This window comes from Thermothielavioides terrestris, chromosome 2, assembly GCF_000226115.1.
Source record: "Thermothielavioides terrestris NRRL 8126 chromosome 2, complete sequence".
Taxonomy (NCBI): domain Eukaryota; kingdom Fungi; phylum Ascomycota; class Sordariomycetes; order Sordariales; family Chaetomiaceae; genus Thermothielavioides; species Thermothielavioides terrestris.
This window is the reverse complement of record NC_016458.1, coordinates 4,244,938-4,263,019: the sequence shown is the minus strand read 5'-3', so window position 1 is coordinate 4,263,019 and position 18,082 is coordinate 4,244,938. Positions and strand designations below refer to the sequence as shown.

The following is an 18,082-nucleotide window of genomic DNA, read 5'->3' as shown; positions in this document are numbered from 1 at the left end:
GGGACCCGCGGCCAGCATCTTCTAGGCTCCAAAACCGCGTAGTTCACATTGGCTCTTTAATTCCATCTATGTCCACTGGCCGACTACTAGTTGTACCACTTCTATACTTACCTGAAATCCGCTCTTCTTTTGACGCCGGTTCCTGCCATTTACCTTCCAGCAAGCCCTTGGTGTTGGTGAAACGACCGCTCGCCTCTGACCGAATGTTCCCACAAAGACTCCGTAATAGCCCTCGCCATCCTTGCTCGTAATCCAGCTGGTATCAGATGCATGACCAGAACGCCGCGCTGTCCCCTAAAGCCAAATTCATCCAATGCAGAGCGGAACGGCGTCGACCCCTTAGTCGGCGGACTTCACTGGCCTCCGCCTTCGGATCAAGCCGAATCCTCGGGGTCCGTCACCTTGGGCTTTTCCGCCCCATTAAACAGGAACATGACCGTCACCAACATCTTCCCCGCGCCAGACACCATTAACGCAGCGGGCGAGCCCACGCGCCGGAATATGAACGCGCCGGCCAGCGTGCCCAGGATGAGGGCGGCCAGGAAGCCGATCCGCCGATTCCTCGGCCTGTTCCTCAGCGCAAACAGGTCCCGGTCGATCACCAGGTCGAGCCAGGCGGCCGTGGCCATGGCGGTCGAGATCTCGGTCAGGCGCAGCGATCGCGACAGCACCACCTGGCTGCCGGCCGCGGTGGCCAGCAGGCCGATGGCCCACAGGGTGCCGGGCATCGTGGTCCAGGCGCCGTCGAGCGGCGCGAGCGGGCCGCCGGGGGGGCGGTTGAGGTACTGCACCGCGGCGGCGGCGAGGACGAGGCAGCTCTGCGCGAGGTTGCAGAACACGAGCCACAGGCGGCGGCGGGCGCCGACGACGTGGCCCAGCTGGCCCGTCAGCCAGGCGGCGGCGAGGAAGAAGCCCAGGGCGACGCCGATGTTGGCCGTCACGAACATGTCGCCGTTGACTTCGGGGAGCACGACGGCGAGTACCAGGAAGACGGTGTTGCCCGTTTGGTTGGACGCGAAGCAGTGGAAGTCGGGGAAGGACACGGCATCTGTTTTAACAGGGGCGTGAGGTCAGCAAAAAGGTCTGGCAAGCTGGAGAGAGGTAAAATGGGACGGTTCTCTTGCTTGCCTTGAAGGCCGATGCAGAAGGTCAGGATCAGTAGCTCGAGCTCGGCGAGGCAGGAAACACGGATGTCCTCGTTCAGATAATGCCATACCCTTGAAAGATTGGATGACGGCGCACGGGTGACTGGTGATTTGTGGCTCTGAAGATCGAGAGTTCCGTCACCGGAGCGAGACCTGGGGTTTGACCCCTTTTCTGGAGGCTGCATGATGTGGATGGATCGAAGGCACGCCTGCGTATTACTCTCTGATGTTGATGGGGTCACGACACGTAGGACATCAACGGCAATGAACTCGAAGTTCGGGTCGCGTTGAAGTGCCAAGTACATTCCTCCCCGAGTGAACATGCGTCGGTGGAGAAAACAGTTATTTATGTACTTCCCGCCGGTTGTGTACCAGCGGTGAGGACAAAGTCTGTTGACAGCGAGAATCGGAACACGGCACGACCTACTGGAATTGACCAGCAATCATGGAACTGTCACAAGCTGCCTGCGGTGCAGGATCCTTGGCCCGCGGGCGTCTTAGCCTCGCCGACGGATCCACGCCGACACCCGAACGGGTTCTTCTCCAGCACAGCGACTTGCCGTTGAGAGGAGACAAAGCGCGAACAGTGGCTGAGCTGCGCATGACAGCTCGGACAAACTGGCATACCCAAGATACCGACTGGCTGAGTTGCTCCAAACGTCCCGACACGAGTGGATTGGTTCATCCGATGTGGTCGGCGACCTTGAACACTTGCTGGACCGATAGGAGGCAGCGCCATTGATTGGACTGGCAGGCGAATTGGTGGCAAGGACGCCGCCCGGCTGGGATTATCGGAGATCAAGTCATCCCTGAATATCCAGCGGTTCCTGGATCGGTGCACGTGATGCATGTGACATCACGAAATTTTCTCGGGTGTGGGCGGGGTCGAGATCGGAGGGGACCCGGCACGGCACGGCACGGAAAATGTGGGCTTATCGGGGACCCACTCATGCCGGCTCTCGGGGCTCCGGCCGGGCTTGGCGGTCGTTGCCGAAACCATCCACAGCTCCAGCGCTCGAACAGGTTGATCCTGATGACCAGCTTAGGCTGGCAAAATCCAGAGGTTGGCTGTATCAGACCTGCTCCTAGGCAATTCATGCCAATTCCAAGTCAGCCGTCGCGATGTTCGACTCCAACCCTGATGCTAATTTGTTGCAGGGCCTCACGGAGCACTCCGAGAGCCGCCGAGAGCCGGCCACGCACGGGCCAAGCCAACGCCAATGCGCTGAAGTGCGCTGAACTGGCTTTCCGCCGGCCCAATCGAGAGCTGCGCATTGAAGGGGCAGCCGAAGCTTGCCGCCACCGCTGCGCCGATTGACGTCTGGTGCATTGCTCGAGCCTCCGCCATTGTTGCCACCTCACCGCTCATCTAAGGGATTCCGGATAACGGTTTGGCAACCCAGTTCCTCAAACTGCTGGCTACCTCTTCATTGCCTCACCTGACCGCCTGGCAATGCAACACGCAAACTGCAGGAGAAGCCGATAGATGAATTTCAGAATCACATCACCCTATGTAGGTAAAAGTTTCTTACATCAATCCTTCATGTCAAGTCAATGCCGTTAGCCAAGGGCTTCTTTTGCGGCCAGACAACGTGAGCTATCATGGTACTGCGTGGACACATTGATTCGATAAGCCCCCTTGTTAGTTGCTGTCTGTCTCGTTGCCTTCACTCCCTAAGTACTACCTTAAGCGGAGAGCGCTTGGGCTGGAGCCTACTCCAATGAGTGCCGCACAAGGAAACGCTGCTGAGCCATGGTTGAGTAAGCTGATATTGACGAGGCAACTGGTTCTGTTCTTTGGCGTGTTTACGTCGCTGCTTGTTGGAAGTCAACTTGGGGATCGATATTCGGAATCGTCGCCTCGGGGCCTATGGTCTTTCATACTTTAAAAACAAAATATGCATGTGGTCGATGTTTATTCAGTCTTTTGCTGTTTCATCTGCAGTCAAGATCGGGAAGCTCGTTGCGTGATGGTTCGGAGGTCCTCAAATATTCTAACGACGCCCGCTGCGTGATAGTCGTTACAACATCGAGAGCTAAACGAGGCCCGCTGAGATGTTACTCATCCGTGTTTCTCCAATGACATGCAGGCAGAAGCCACCGCTACACGTATAGCCGGGTTATCTTAGTTCGCCATCTCGGCCATTAAGAATGATTTGATTACAAACACTACACATACAGTTATGTAGGTAGGTATCCCGACCTGTGTCCCGTCCCTCGAAGATGTAATACGCACGAAGATTAGTCCGGAAAATATCACGCGATTGTGCTTTTCTGCCACGGGAGCATGTACGGAATACATCTGGCCATTTCCTGCGACGATAAGGACGCCTAGACAACGGGAGCCGCGGCTACTGTAGCCGTTGACGTCCTTGCAAACGCCGTCTCCTACCGCATATCACCGCGCTGCCTTGGCTTCGACGCCCGAATCAGGAAGCGGATCGGGGGGCAAGCGATGGATGTCGCGCACGAGTAAAGGTAGGTGGCGCTGTGGTCTGTCCCATTCCTATCTAGATGTGATGGTTTGAAATCACTACTTAACATACACTCTGTAACCTCCATCATGAAGAGGTTCCCATTGAAGCCCACTATGACTGAGCGAATCCAGGAAGAATTTTTTGGTCCGCGTTCCCTCAACGTGAAAGACGCGAATGAGAACATATGCATGCAAAGAATTACGTTCATAATCTCTCATCTGTGGTTTGTTCGTCAGCCTCAGGCGTAAGCGTGGCACGTTTTTCTGGCCAAACTTACCTTCTTCACTTGAAACCGACTCACGAAGAATGGGGCCTCGCGTCCATGAGGGGTAGATTTTACCTCGATGTGATATACCGGGTTCTCGACGACCAGCCAGGAGAGACGGGCACTCCTTGCTCGGCAAGCAGCTGCTTCATCTGCAGTTCGCTATCCTCGTAGGTGAAGTCGGCATAGTTGTTCTCGTTCTCCGTGAACGCTTGTATGCCAGCGTAGATCCGTAGTCCGCTAGTCCAGTTCTCCCATGTCCATCCGGGCAGTCGACTCTGTAGCCATTTAAATATCTGCAGCTATCCGGTCAGCCATGCCAACGCAAAATCGAACCGGGGTTGGGAAACTTTACATGGTGCTCTCCGAGGAACCCAATCCTTACGTTTTCCGACTCCCAAGCCGGCCGGGTCGGTTCCGTAGACGGCCGGGTCCACGGTTGGATCTGCGAGCCGTCCACAAAGCCATGGGAATAGCGAGGTCTGCTTAGTGTGGGACGGGTGATGTACACAGAAGAGGAGTCAAAGTCCGCAGCAGCGGCAGACACGGCTCGCAGTGCAGCGGCGACCAACAAGATGATCACGGCGGGGCCCACGCTCTCACCCGTCGAAACCGCCCCTTGCACGCCGTTTCGCAAAGATAGGACGGCGAGGACCCCGGCAGCAGCGGTTAGCAAAGCGCTGAGGAGAGGCGCCGCGGCAATCGAACGGCGGCTTGAATCGTGCCGCAGGGCACACAGAGCGAGAAGGACAGTGAGAAAGTCCAAGGGGATGGCCAGGATAGCTAATGCGGCGCTAGCTTTGCTTTCAGCGGCGAAGGGACCTTCCTTGGCGGCGAGTCTGCTGGGGCTGAGACTGCGTAGCGTAGCATTCCAGAAGGCCACGATGCTGCTGGTGAGCTGTTCTTGGTCGTCGCCAAAACGGTCTCTCAGGGAATCCTCCACGATGCTGAGGAGGTTCTCTGTCGGGGGAAACCGCAAGCCATCAACGGCATTGGTACCCAGAAGTCACCACTTTGCATTTGCAGCATGATTGACACTGTCAGGGGATATAACTAAGGTAGGTAGCCAAATAGGGGAAAGCTGGACGCTAGTAGGGGCGTCTCGACAGTGGCCAATCCGTACTTCTCCCCGCTGGACGCGCCGGGTCTCGATCTCGCGGCGTTCCCGCCCCCCAGCGCGGGACGACAACCTCCCTTCTTCCCCTTCTCACCAGCAGGACACAGAGTCTGGTGTAGCGCCTGGCTGGACGGGGCTGGCCACAAGCATTCGCCTCTTCGACAGTGTTCAGCAGCTCCCTGCACGACATGGGGATGGCCGGCACAGGACGACGCGGCTGGCAGGTTGGGCGAGGTATGATTGCGCATTGCCAGCGGTTAGTTAGGCCAGAGCAGCAGCACGCTGCAGCAGCTAGTTATTCGAGGTAGTGCCGCCAACCTGGCCCACGAGAGCCAGGCCGGCGAGAATTCAGGAGGATGTCCAAGCCAAATTTGGAACGTTGGCGGGCGCTAACTACGGGGAAGAAAGACTACTGTGCTAGGCGGTGGCAGGCAGCGTTGACCAGCGACCAGTCGCGGTTGTCGACTCTGCTGCAGTGAATGCAGGACACAATTCTGCAGACCCTGCGAATTGCGATGCTTGGTCAAACCAGAGCGGGAACTCAGCTGCTTTCGACAGAAAAAAAAAGGGGGGGCAGCATGACTTTGGCATCCGGCAAATGCCGCTGCAGAGCCGGGATACTTGACCACATTGGTAGTGTTAGGGTCGTGCGTGCGAGGAGACGGACCAGGCGCCAAGGTGCAGCTGGGCCAATGGCAATGGCATCTTCGTAGAAGGAGGATCTGAAGCTGACCCCCAAGCGGGTGCCGTTGTGATCAAGTGAGGTGAGGTGCATTGGAAGTTCAGCCTCAAGCCGCCTCCGAGCCAATTTTCGTGCCGCTGGCGCTTGGCACAACTCCGCGGTATGGGTTAGGTAGTGTATGCGCAGTGTGGGCGGCGTCCCAGCATCGCTAATCTCAGATCAATGGAACTCGTCTATCCGAATCTCGGGAGGAGAAGGAGGAAAAAAACATTCGACAGAATACCGTATAGTGGGAGTGGTGCATTTGGCAGACTCACTATAGTGGGCGTCCTGTGTTCCTGATGCGGAAAGGCTGGGTGGGGGTGGACTGGGCCCGGATATCGCTGGGAGGGGCGTGGGGGTCCCCACTTGTTGCTGATGCCAGGTCCTCCGTGAACCAACCACATGTGGACCTTAGCTAACTGTTGAATTTGGTTGGCCACCCCAAGCCATCTCCAGCCACCGTGCTGGTGGCTTGTTCTACCCTGAATTCAGAGACTTTCCTGGGCATACCGAGAGTCCGCAGATCTGAGCGATAATTGAGACTACGGAATGCTGTTGCGTTGGTTTGGTTCAATAACTACCCACAATTCCCCTTTTGTGTGCGGTGCACGGAATACATACCTAGGTACTCTGTCTTAAGTAAGCCCCTGAGTTCGCCGTAACCGCGGCGCTGTGGCTGTTGGTTGGTCTTTTTTTCAACGCTAGCGTTAACAAGAGTCCGTTAGTGCCAAGCGTATCAGCCACGCCTCTGCAACCGTCAACTCCAACTTACCGCGTGCAAGCCACGCGCAAGTGTCAACACATGCACTATGATCCGCACTCCGTACACGCCCCAGTGTCTGGCGCAATGCCCTCTTGACGCCTTCATCCACAATGACACGCTCCTGCACCCTGTCGGGCCGCGGAGATCGACGTGTGCTGCCCCAAGGCCCCATTGGAGCCTCAATCAGGGCTTATCAGGCCTATCTCGGCGCCCCCCCGGTTGAAACCGTGGAGGAGCATGATAACGTTCACCAGCCGGTGGGCTGAGCAGGGCAGCCAAAGATAAGGAAGGCCACGTTTCGGCTTTTCTCGTCGCCTTCCCGCAGGCGCAAGGTTCGCAACGTGCGCAACACCACCGTGGCATGCCTAACCCTGTCACGGGAGAAGACTGATCCAGGACTGCCGCTCCCAGTCAAAGATATACGAAGTGGCTCTCACCATTCTCATGGCCCATGATCCTGGAACGCCTGGGGCGTATGGCCTTGTTATCCGTATACTTGACATGCCTCTTGGCGCTGCGTACGGATGTAGTGTACGGAGTACACCGCCATGATCCGTGTACTGTGTACGGAGACAGATGAGAGCCCCCAGGGGGGTTGAGGGGGGAAGCGGCGAGGGGGCTAGTGGCTATAACTACGGACTACACTGCCTGGTTCAAGATGCCAGTGGCCCCATTCCCCGAAGGAGTGCCCTTCTCTGGTGTATCTCTGTCCCACCACAATTGAGCATCTCCGAGGCGACGGGACGCTATCTCATGGTGCATTTCCGTCCAGATCCGGCCCGTATATCCCCTGCCTGTTCCTTATCAGCGATGAGCAACGGCGAGCGGACCCGTTCGAGTCTCGAAACCCGCCCGCACCGGTGCTCTGACAGCTTGACTCTCGCCATGGCTATAATCAGCATTACTTCGCTTTTCCGCGGTACAGAGCATGGCAATCCCACAGCTGCCCTGCGTACGAAATAGGAGGCGCACGATATCCCGGCAGAGACGTGGATCTGGCGTGGGGATGCCTCCAGATCGTACACAGTCTCAGCTGTTTTGCTGCCGTATGCAAGAACAAGAATGAAGCTTCCCCCGGGTTGACGGCTCGACTATAACATCGACGGAGGCTCCCGAGAAGCCGTGGCCCTCGTGTATCCAGACGCTTGCTACTCCAGCAGAATCCAGACTTCCGGGCCACGTACCCAGATAGCTTAGCCACCTTGAGATTCCACCTGGACTGCAGCAACTAGGCTCCAAGCCGGCAAACATGGGCTTCAGGTTCTCGCACCTCTACGCCCGTCCGGACGTCAACCCGGTCACCCTGAAGGCCCGGTCCGTGCCCGTCCTGAACCCCATCGATGTCTACGGGCGCGTCTTCTTCTTTTCCTGGTTCGGCTTCATGATCGCCTTTTGGGCCTGGTACACCTTTCCCCCTCTGGTACGGCGCCTTGCAACTACTCCAAACTGCCCCAGGGGCGAGTGGCTTGCGATGCTGACCCATCTCGGCAACATAGTTGACGCACACCATCAAGAACGACCTCCAGCTATCCCCGGCCGAGGTTGCCAACTCCAACATTGTATCGCTGTGCGCTACGTGAGTAACACGGTCCATGACGACAACTCGCTCGAGACCACTAACCCCAGGCAAGGCTGCTCGTCCGCGTTATTGCTGGACCGCTTTGCGACCAGTTTGGCCCCCGCAAGGTATTCGGCGGTCTGCTCCTGGCCGGAGCCATCCCCCTCGGCCTCGCTCCCCTCGTCCAAAATGCCTCGGGCCTCTACGCCAGCCGCTTCTTCATCGGCATTCTCGGCGGCTGCTTCGTCCCCTGCCAGGTCTGGTCGACCGGCTTCTTCGACAAGAACGTCGTCGGCACCGCCAACGCCCTCACCGGCGGCTTCGGCAATGCCGGCGGCGGCATCACCTACTTCATCATGCCAGCCGTCTACGACGCCCTCGTCGGAGATGGCCACACCCCGCGCCAGGCCTGGCGGTTGACCTTCCTCGTGCCGCTCGCCATGGTCATCGCGACCGCCATCGCTCTCATCCTGCTCTGCCCGGACACCCCGACCGGCAAGTGGCGCGATCGCCACCTCCAATCCCCCGGCCACCCCGCCCACGACAGCAACACCGACGCCGACACCGTCATCGTCGACGTTCCCGGCCGCATAAACGACCCGCAGACCACGGGCACCACGCCGACGCTCTCCCCGATCCCGAGCAAGGAGAAGATCCCCGCCGTGCCCGTCAACCTCGACCTCGAAGCCGCCAAGCCGACTGCCGCCGCCACCACCACAACCACCACGACCGCCACGAGCACGCCGCTGTCCGCGACCCCACTGCAGCAGGAGCTCATCCGGCGGCCGACGGTGCGCGAGACGCTCCGGGTGGCCGTCTCGCCGCAGACAATCTTCCACACCCTGACCTACATGTGCTCGTTCGGGACGGAGCTGGCCATCAACGCGGTGCTGGCGTCCTACTACGCCAAGAACTTCCCACAGCTGGGCCAGACGGCGGCGGCCAACTGGGCCGCCATGTTCGGCTTCCTCAACTTCGTCACGCGCCCGCTCGGCGGCATCGTCAGCGACCTGCTGTACAACCTATGCGGCGGCGGTAGTAGCAGTGCTGGCGGCAGCAGCACTACTGGCGGCAGCAGCGGAGGCGCGCTGTGGCTGAAGAAGATGTGGGTGGTGGCGTGCGGGCTGCTGACGGGGGCGGTGCTGGTGGCGATCGGGGCGCGGGACCCGCACGACCGGGCAACCATGTTCGGGCTGGTGGCGCTGCTGGCCGTGTTCGTGGAGGCCGGCAACGGCGCCAACTTCAGCCTCGTCCCGCACGTGCACCCGTTCGCGAACGGCGTCGTGTCCGGCCTGACCGGCGCCGGCGGCAACCTCGGCGGCGTGCTGTTCGCTGTCGTGTTCAGGTTCATGGACGACGGGACCGACTATGCCAAGGCCTTCTGGGTCATCGGCGTGGTCAATCTGGCCGTCAATGCTGCCGTTGCCTGGATTCCGCCTTTGCCTAAGGGTCAGGTAGGCGGGCGTTGAGTGACGCGAGGGGTGTGTCGGTCGGTGACTGTGGTTTTTTTTCTTCTCTTGGGTCTCTAGTCCGGTTCTTCTCTCTTGTTGGGATACTTTTTGACGGATGTGCTTTGTGCATAGCGACTCGGCTTGACGACTGCTTGGGCGTTCAAGAAAGAGGTGGATAACATTGTGCAAATGAGGCAAGCATTTAGGCGCCATGATGGCTGCAGGTCCAGAGTTAAAACAGAAAATAGAAGCTTCTTGATCTACAATAAAAAGCTAACAAGCACTAGCAAGGCGCACCAGTATTCGAAAGATTAAGGTTCTTAAGTCTTCACTATCGCTGTCTTTGCCGTCCTCGGTCCGTCTGGCAATGGTGTGAAGAATACCCCAAGACGTGTAATTTGAGTGCCGGGTCCGCAGGCTCAGCTGCCCGTTTTCTTCCAAACATTTTCTCCCACCTGCTTTCTCCCTCACTCTCACTGAGCATTACATTCTAGGAACCAATCGTGCCCGTAAGGTTCTGCCAGACGACTTCGATCCGGAGAACAAGCGCTTGCCTAACAACCTTGGGTTCGAAAGCACCTAGCTTATCCTTGATGCCCTCCTTCTCCCACTCGTACGGCGACGGCACGCCCAAGACGGAATCACCCATCCTCTCCTTGTAGTCGTCCCAAAAACTTCGGAAGCCGGCCTCGGAGGGCATGCCCTTCTCGAAGATGACTTGGTCAATGTAGGCACCGAGGGCAAGCACGTGGTGCATGTGGATCGGGTTGCCCGATCCGTGGAGGACGATGACGCCGGCAACAAACGGGCCGTCATCGCACACGATGCAAAAGGGTGGAGAATCCCCGTCTTCGCCGCCGCCTTCAACAGGAACGTCCTCCGTCCGCTGGACGTCGCAGATGTAGGCCAAGTAGCGGAGGGTGCCATCGCTCCAAATGGTGTTGCCTGGTTCGTCGGCGTAGTAGTTTGCTGGACGGATGTACCTTCGCGGGAGCGATTAGCTGCTCTGTCGCCGCGCGGCGAGGAAGGTTTCCAAAGGAATACTGGAGGGCAAGAACACATACCAGCGCAGTCCCAGAAGAAGAGCTATCGCAATTACATGGTCGGCGCACTCGACCGGAGACCGCGGGACCAAGGTTGACTCAAACACGCAATCCACGCCGAGCGCCACATTGATCTCTGTCCGGATGTCGTTGATGCGGAGGCCCGCGACGACCTCGCCGCCCAGGTAGCGGCCAGGGTCGGCAACACATGCGCAGGTGGGGGTCTCTAGTAAACGCACGACAGTGTTGACATCGCGAGGGGTGATATCAAGGGCTTCGCCGGGGATCGAGTCGCCGCGACGGCGAACATCTGCAAAGACAATGACGGGGCCGGCCCAAGGACTGGTCGCGGGCAGACCGCATGTTAGCCGGAGAGAAACTCGAAAAGCCAAAAGGCTCCCAGGGAGCAGGCACGCACCGCAAGTAACCAGGCTTGGCCAGCGCGTTGATGCTGCGGTTCAGAAGCTGCGGGTGATGCAGAGGCCTGACGATGCAGTAGCTGAAGGCAGTCAGCGCGTGGCCGATGCGCCTGTATCCCCAAGGCATTTAGTCCAGTCCTACTCTCGCTCAAGATGGGGTTGGGCAGCCATGAACTGACCGGCCGCCGAGGTGGTGCTGGAGATTGAGCAGCGTGCGCACACCGCTGTCGGTCAGGTCCTGAACGCCGGCCACGCCGGCCAACACGGAAAAGGCGGAACGTTCTGCATGGTCAAGTTCAAGCCACCTGCCGTGGGCAGTCTTCTTTTCGTCGGTCCAGTGCAACTGTGGCTTGGTGTTGAACATGGGAAAGAAGAGGACGCGGCGATGTGACGGACTCGGCCGCTTGGCGTCCGCCGCGGCACCAGCAAAGTCCTTGCAAACCTTCTTGTGGATGGGCCAGTCCGCAACTTGGCAGGCCCTCGAGCAGTAGCGGGCGTGCTTGCAGCCGTTGCAGTAGTCCTTGGCTGCTCGATCGCACCAGACACACAGGTCGCCGACGTCGCCGTCGCGCTCGCTTCGCTCGATGTCGTCGAACATCCTGGCCAGGGCCTCCTCCTCCGTGGGTTGGCGTGTGTGCCAGCCAGCAAACTCTGGGTTTCGTAGGGTAGCTATATCGAGGGCTGCCTCGTATCAGTACCCCTGGCGTCTCGCAGATCCGTTTCCGTTCAACGGTCGAGTCTACTCACTCCCAAGCTTGACCCTTGGCTCCTGGGTGCCGTTTCTGCAAACCCCCTTTAGCACACTCCCAGGTGAAGGCAGAGGCACTCACTCAACATACCCGGCCGAAGCAGGCGCGCGATCCTCCATCTCTAGAGTTCCGGCCGAGCTCACTCTTGTGTGCTGCCTCCTCTATCCAGAACGGCCGAACGGCCCAAGTAAGATAGGCCAAGTAGGCATTGCTTCTGCAGCCGACGCAGCAGGAGAGTCAATCTGGAAACTCTACTTAAGAGAGAGAGGGCAACCGGAGGTGCTGTGGTCAGCTTGCTTGCTGGCGGCTTGCTGGCGGAAAGTGCCTGGGCCGAAGCTGGAAGCCAACACCGGCGTGTTGAATCGCCCTTTCTGGCCCCGTCACATCCCATCCGCATCTTCCGTAGGAATGCTTGGGCAGGCAGTTACGCACCACCTACCTACCTAACTAAGGTAGGCAGTGTCTTGGTGCCAACACAGGGGGCCGCATGCTGCCAGCCGGGGGATGGAGTTCGGGCGTGTATAAGGTAGATGCTGCTTCACACACATAACTCGTCCATGCACCGACGGGCTACAGGGAAGCGAGCAGTCACCACGCCATGTGTGATGCATCATGCAATTCATCATCGGCCTTAATCTCAGATTGACCATTGACCTCCTAACAGCTTGATATGGAGGCTCAGAGCTCGGACTCTTCGTAAACCTAAACCACCTCGACGTTTTTGCCTTTACCTACCCTACTCACCTAGCTGCCCCACTATTGCCAAGGAAAATTTTCAAGGCCTTACAGAAAACAAACCTTCTCTATCTTAACTAACTATAATACAGTGGTTTAGTCGACTATAGTATAGTAGTCAGGTCGACTATAGTACAGTAGTTGGGTCGACTATAGTGCAGTGATTGAACTAACCATAGTGCAGTGGTTAGTCGATTGCGGTACAGTGGTCGGGCCTGCCTATAGCTTGCATGCCTGTGGCTTGTATGCCTATAGCTTGCGTGCCTATAGCTTGTGTGCCTGTAGCTTGTATGCCTGTGGCTTGCATGCCTATAGCTTGCGTATCTAAGGCTATAGCACGTAAGCTACAAGCAGGCTCGACTACTGCACCGCGATCGACCTGACCACTACACTGCAGTCAGCTCAATTACTGCACTACGGTCGACCTAACTACTGCATTACAGTCAACTCGACCACTGCACTATAGTTAACTAAACTACTATACTACAGTCAGTTCAATCATTGTACTACTCTCGACTTGACTACTATATTATAGTTAGTTCAATCACTATATTATAGTCGACCTACTTACTATACAGAAGTACTATATCTACTGTAGAGTTGGTAAAGTAGCTAGAAGATAGGGAAGGTTTGTTTTCTATAAAGCCTTGAAAATTTTCCTTGGCATAGTGGGGCAGCTAGGTGAGCAGGGTAGGTAAAGGCAAAAACGTCGAGGTGGTTTAGGTTTACGAAGAGTCCGAGCTCTGAGCCACCGTAGCTTGAACTTGCTGGCCAGTTGTGCCTGGCCTGTTGGGCACTTTGGTATCCAAACCTCGAGAGAAAATAGCAGAGACATAAGACAGGCGGAGGTGAGTAAATTGCTGTCCTGTAGGAGCAAGAGACAGGCATTTCAAGTGGTGTACCGTGAAGGGTGTCACTCAGAACAACCTCGCCGTCTTGACTGAAGGCCCCGGAGCTGACCGCAGCGGTGACCAGGAGCTGTGTGCCCAGTGGGGCTGTGGGCTAGAACTGCCCCACACAGAGCAGAAGCTCCTCTTAAAGTTGACCTTAGTTATCGATAAGCCAGGATCTGATTTTCTTGCACCTCATTCACGTCGCCTGTCCACCCATTGCAGCCTCCAAGTCGAATGTGCCAGCAATTGCCCGGGCTCCGACATACTCGACCATGCTGCGCCAAATGTAAGCCCATTTTCTCCCAGTTCTGGGACGACGTTCGATTGTCAGAACCTAACCTCTTGGCTTCCACAGAAAACCGCGGAATGCCCGCTCCAAGCGGGCCCTCGAGAAGCGCGCCCCGAAGGTCGTCGAGAACCCCAAGAAGGCCCTCTTCCTGCGAGGCACCACCTGCAGCCAGATTGTATGCCGCCGCGGTCCCAAGTTGGTCTGTTCCAATTGAGCGGTCTCAGATGCTGAAACTCAAACCGCGCAGACCCAAGATGCCCTCGCCGACCTGTACGCCCTGAGACAGGTGCACGCCAAACGCTTCCAGAAGAAGAATCCCAGTAATGCGCCTATTCATCCGGCATCCAAGAGCGAATTGCTGACGGCTGCCCCCTAATACAGTTCACCCCTTTGAAGATGCGAGCTCGCTAGCCTTCTTCTCGGACAAGAACGATTGCAGCCTGCTCCTGTTCGGCAGCAGCAATAAGAAGCGGCCACACACCATCACCTTCGTCCGCACCTTTGACTACAAGATCCTCGACATGTTGGAGTTCTCCCTCGACGGCGAGAGTTTTCGGAGCATAGCCCAGTTCAAGACGGAAAAGGTGCCCGTGGGCATGCGACCGTTGATGGTGTTTGCGGGGACGGCCTTGTACGGATGAACCCCGCGCCCCCTCTGTGCCGCTCAGTGTTCCGCTTACCACTCCGCAGTGAGTCGCCCGTTCCGAACGCCTTCACCATGGCCAAGTCGATGCTGCTCGACTTCTTCCGCGGCGAGACCTCGGACAAGATCGACGTCGAAGGCCTGCGCTACTGCGTCGTCGTGACCGCCGACGAGCCGGCCGCGTCCGAAGCGGCGGCCGACGACCCCGCCGCCAAGCCGGTCCTCCGCCTGCGCGTCTACACCATCCGCACGAAGCGCTCCGGCCAGAAGCTGCCCCGCGTCGAGCTGGAGGAGCACGGCCCCCGCATGGACTTCCGGCTGGGCCGCATGAAGGAGCCGGACGAGGCCATGCTCAAGGAGGCGATGCGCAAGCCCAAGACCACCGAGGAGCGCACCAAGAAGAACATCTTGACCGACATCATGGGCGACAAGATCGGCCGCATCCACATGGGCAAACTGGACCTGAGCCAGCTGCAGACGCGGAAGATGAAAGGGTTGAAGCGCGAGCGGGACCAGCGGGAGCAGGATGAGGACGAAGAAGAGACGGTCGTGGCGCAGGAGAAGCCAAAGCGAAAGAAGAAAGTCAAAGCATGAACGGGACAGGGATGTTGGTGGTTTGTTTTCTCTCTTCCGGGGCAGGCGTTTTCCAGGCAGGGGGTTACTCGAGCACTGAAGGGTCGGCAAAACGGCGTCACTTTATATGGAAGCAGTTAGGTATTTTTGAAATATGGGTATACGATTCCGGTATGTACAACCGAAGTAGGATCTGCGTGTCTCATCAAGCAATTCTGTCCAGAGATACCCAGAGTTGGTGGGTTCACAGAACGGCGTTCTGCACCCGCCGCTCAAAGCCTCCCGGGGGTTGACTCGGCCCGCTAGTCTTGAAAGGGTTGTCATGCTTTGCAAACCCTAACCAATCCTCCTCGATAACGGCTATTGCTCCCTGGACCTCCCACGCGGAGGGGTTAGCCGCGGCGACCTGGGTCTTGCCAACTTGCTCCCACTTCATGCTGGGGTGGCGGTGTCTCACTGTAATAGCTGACGATTGGGCCGGGCCCGCCGTCCTGGAGAGCCCTCGGGCCTTGAACCCCCCCCCCCCTCGCCGTCAGCTCTGCGTTCCCGTAACCGGCACAAATTCCGGCACGCTTGGTGTGCTCTGCACGGTGTTGCTGGCCATCTGGCTCAGCAGCTCGATGTGCCTCACGTAGCCGCCATGTCTTTCCTGGCCCTCGGCCAGCACCCGCTCCTCGGCGTACCAGTCAGCGCCCCAGACCTCCGGCGGGATGGGCTCGCCCGTTTCCAAGCCGGGGTGCTCGTACAGGGCGATGCGCATCGCCCACTCGAGATGGGGCCACCAGGTGCGGTAGGCGTCGGGCCCGAAGAAGTCGCTGTTGAACAGCGACACGACGCCGAGCACCTCGCGCCGCGCCATCCCCTGCAGCCACCAGATCGAGTCCATCGACTTGAGCAGCGCGAAGAAACAGGCCAGGATGGCCAGCGCGCGCGGGCGGCGCTCTTCGAGGAGCTCGATGAACCGCCGCGAGACGGTCGCCGGGAACGCGAGGGGCGCGCCTTTGTGGGGGATCTTGTGCGCCCAGTTGAGGACCGCGACGGCGTGCTGGTAGGCTTGGCGCGTGGCGTTGATTACCTCCGCGGCGGCGGGCTTCCGCTGTTGACACTCAGCAGATGGGACGGGAGCGGCTGCCCCCCCTAACGGATTCGTGGAGGCGGCGGCTGAGGTATCATCGTTTCCGCCCATGGCGGCGAGCTCCTCGTCGAGGCCTTCGAGTAAGTGCCCAAAAAATGTCTCTGGCCCGGCAGTAAAGTCCAGCTGAAGAACGGCCTGCGAGTTGATGACTCGCGTCACAACGGAGCTGGCACGTAGGTACTGCCAGGACGCCGCGGTAATGGCCTTGACTCCCTGGAAGGAGTGGAACCAGGAGAAAGGGATAGCATAAACACCCGATCCGTGGTGTCGCTGCCTGCCCGTATTGGTGTCGATGTCATTTTCCCCGTCTACCATTACTTCGTCCTTCATGAACACCCTGGTGGCTGTGGACTGGAAGGCAATCAGAGCAGAAGTCAGGAAGAGTGACTCGGCGTTCGTGTGATCGATCCCCTTCGTGAGGGCTGCGCTGTACTCAGCAAGCGAGGCGGCCATGTAGGCGTGCGAGGCGCGCACTAGCTCCTTGTCGTCTGGCGCCATGCTTCGTAGATGGAGCGCGGCGACGGCGAGGATTGCGTCGGCCAGATGTTGCGAGCCAGAGAAGGCGAGGTTCGGCACCGTGATCTTCCAGATGTCTTCAGTCACCGGGGCGGTAAAAGTGAAGGTCTTGCATGTCATGGCCGTGTAATGGTGCATCAGCCTGAGCTCGAGCAATCGCTGGCTCGGCGGGGTGGTCTGTGAAAAGGTCGGAGCGGGAGGCGGGCGACATAGCGGTGCGGCGGCGGCGGCGTGGGAAACGCCGGGCGTGACGGGCGCGGGCCTGGCGGCGTGGCTGCTGGGGGACCCGAAGTTGACGGTCGTGGCGGGGGTTGATGGCGACTCGGCGGCGGCAGCCTGGAGCTCGGCCAACGCCTCGGGGTGTTCAAAATCACACGCGACGCCGTGCTTCACGCAATTGCCACATCGCGGATGGACTTCGTCGCACTGGATCAGGGGCAATCAGCCAAAGGGGAAAAAGCGAAAAAGAATAAAAAAAGAAGAAAAAAAAAAAGAAAAAGAAAACACGAAAAGCTCGTCGAGCAAGCAACGCTTAGTCTCTTACACACCTTGATTTTGCGCGACTTGCACCGCCGGCAGCCGGTTCTAGACTTCTTGTGAGAGCGACGCGGCGGCATGCTCTCGCTGCCAGCGTCGTCTGCTAATCAGATCGGAGACGTTGGATGCGTCGGGGGCTGACTTATCGTCACTGCTGTGCGGCCGTCTCCGCCGGCACTTGTGGCTGGCCTGGCCGCTTTCCATACTAATCACACCGGACAACGGAACCCAAATGTCGCTTTGGCACAGACACCGGCTGCCGAGATGTGATGACGGCGGCGCTGAGGACGGAGGCCGCTGGTCATTGGGCAATCCGTGGTCGGTGTCGACTCGGCTCCGACGTCCCGCGAGGCGCAGCCATGGAATTTGCTTGGCTGTAATTAACCAAGGTAAATTTTACATGACCTGGGTAATCTTATCTAATTTACGTTATCGCGCCGGCACCAAACCAAGCTTGGACTTTCGGATACGCAGCTAATTCTCCCAGCTGCCATTTGAGAAGTTCATTACCTGAGGTATTTACGGGAAGGTTATTTACGTGCCGACGCGAGAGCGGATGTCGCGTTGGCACAACTATTCCGGGCACGGTACGTTACGCAATACATCAGGGACATGAGAGCGTGCGGCCTGCAACGGCTGCTCAGATGTTTCTTGACATACATTAAAGCAGAGGGGGGATGCGAAATATGAACGCATCCAAGCAGGGTCATGAGGGACCTGGCTCACCTCTGGCCATGCGTCGGAAGTGCTTCCGGGGCGATCTGGCTGCTTCGGGTGGCGGACGCTTTCGACAGCGATTTCAAATCCAGAGGAGTAATCAACCACACCAAGCTTCCGTCCGATACCCAGGAACCCAACGCCAGCTACAATGCTGGGTAGTAAGCAGGAGGAGACTCGAGCTTTTCAGGGTGAATCCACTGCGTGGGTGCAAATTTATATCTTATCCCAGGAGGTACCTTTAGGTGTTTAAAACAAGGGCGCGCCCTTGTGCTAGAGCGGAGACAAAGAGGGGGAAAAGTTTGGAGTCGCTGCAGTTTTCGACGGCGGTTA

At 58.2% G+C, this 18,082-nt stretch overlaps 7 protein-coding genes across 7 annotated transcripts; 4 read left to right on the top strand and 3 right to left on the bottom strand.

Annotated features, from left to right (window-relative positions):
• Window positions 1-374: 374 nt before the first annotated feature.
• THITE_2154342 (uncharacterized protein) lies at window positions 375-1,427 on the bottom strand (the record flags this gene model as incomplete). Its single annotated transcript, XM_003652288.1, has 2 exons — window positions 1,129-1,427; window positions 375-1,048 (listed from the first exon to the last, which is right to left on the bottom strand). Exons 1-2 carry the CDS (start codon window positions 1,328-1,330, stop codon window positions 375-377), a joined length of 876 nt encoding a protein of 291 aa, XP_003652336.1. The 5' UTR covers window positions 1,331-1,427.
• Window positions 1,428-4,462: 3,035 nt separating this feature from the next.
• On the top strand, window positions 4,463-4,918 carry THITE_2045161 (uncharacterized protein; the record flags this gene model as incomplete). Its single annotated transcript, XM_003652287.1, has 2 exons — window positions 4,463-4,608; window positions 4,666-4,918. The coding sequence occupies 2 exons, from the start codon at window positions 4,463-4,465 to the stop codon at window positions 4,916-4,918; spliced, it is 399 nt and encodes a 132-aa protein (XP_003652335.1).
• A 2,822-nt stretch (window positions 4,919-7,740) lies between these two features.
• THITE_36710 (uncharacterized protein) lies at window positions 7,741-9,518 on the top strand (the record flags this gene model as incomplete). Its single annotated transcript, XM_003652286.1, has 5 exons — window positions 7,741-7,911; window positions 7,988-8,067; window positions 8,123-8,711; window positions 8,820-9,084; window positions 9,133-9,518. The coding sequence occupies 5 exons, from the start codon at window positions 7,741-7,743 to the stop codon at window positions 9,516-9,518; spliced, it is 1,491 nt and encodes a 496-aa protein (XP_003652334.1).
• An 859-nt stretch (window positions 9,519-10,377) lies between these two features.
• THITE_2113705 (uncharacterized protein) lies at window positions 10,378-11,096 on the bottom strand. The gene is made up of 2 exons (XM_003652285.1): window positions 10,962-11,096; window positions 10,378-10,885 (listed from the first exon to the last, which is right to left on the bottom strand). Exons 1-2 carry the CDS (start codon window positions 11,087-11,089, stop codon window positions 10,498-10,500), a joined length of 516 nt encoding a protein of 171 aa, XP_003652333.1. The 5' UTR covers window positions 11,090-11,096; the 3' UTR covers window positions 10,378-10,497.
• A 2,360-nt stretch (window positions 11,097-13,456) lies between these two features.
• THITE_2113702 (uncharacterized protein) lies at window positions 13,457-15,121 on the top strand. The gene is made up of 5 exons (XM_003652284.1): window positions 13,457-13,625; window positions 13,695-13,803; window positions 13,876-13,948; window positions 14,010-14,259; window positions 14,319-15,121. The coding sequence occupies exons 1-5, from the start codon at window positions 13,612-13,614 to the stop codon at window positions 14,863-14,865; spliced, it is 993 nt and encodes a 330-aa protein (XP_003652332.1). The 5' UTR covers window positions 13,457-13,611; the 3' UTR covers window positions 14,866-15,121.
• THITE_2113700 (uncharacterized protein) lies at window positions 15,078-17,222 on the bottom strand. Its single transcript, XM_003652283.1, has 3 exons — window positions 17,044-17,222; window positions 15,302-16,921; window positions 15,078-15,214 (listed from the first exon to the last, which is right to left on the bottom strand). Exons 1-2 carry the CDS (start codon window positions 17,110-17,112, stop codon window positions 15,377-15,379), a joined length of 1,614 nt encoding a protein of 537 aa, XP_003652331.1. The 5' UTR covers window positions 17,113-17,222; the 3' UTR covers window positions 15,078-15,214; window positions 15,302-15,376.
• A 391-nt stretch (window positions 17,223-17,613) lies between these two features.
• Window positions 17,614-18,082, top strand: THITE_2113699 (uncharacterized protein). The gene has a single exon (XM_003652282.1). It carries the CDS (start codon window positions 17,741-17,743, stop codon window positions 17,909-17,911), a length of 171 nt encoding a protein of 56 aa, XP_003652330.1. The 5' UTR covers window positions 17,614-17,740; the 3' UTR covers window positions 17,912-18,082.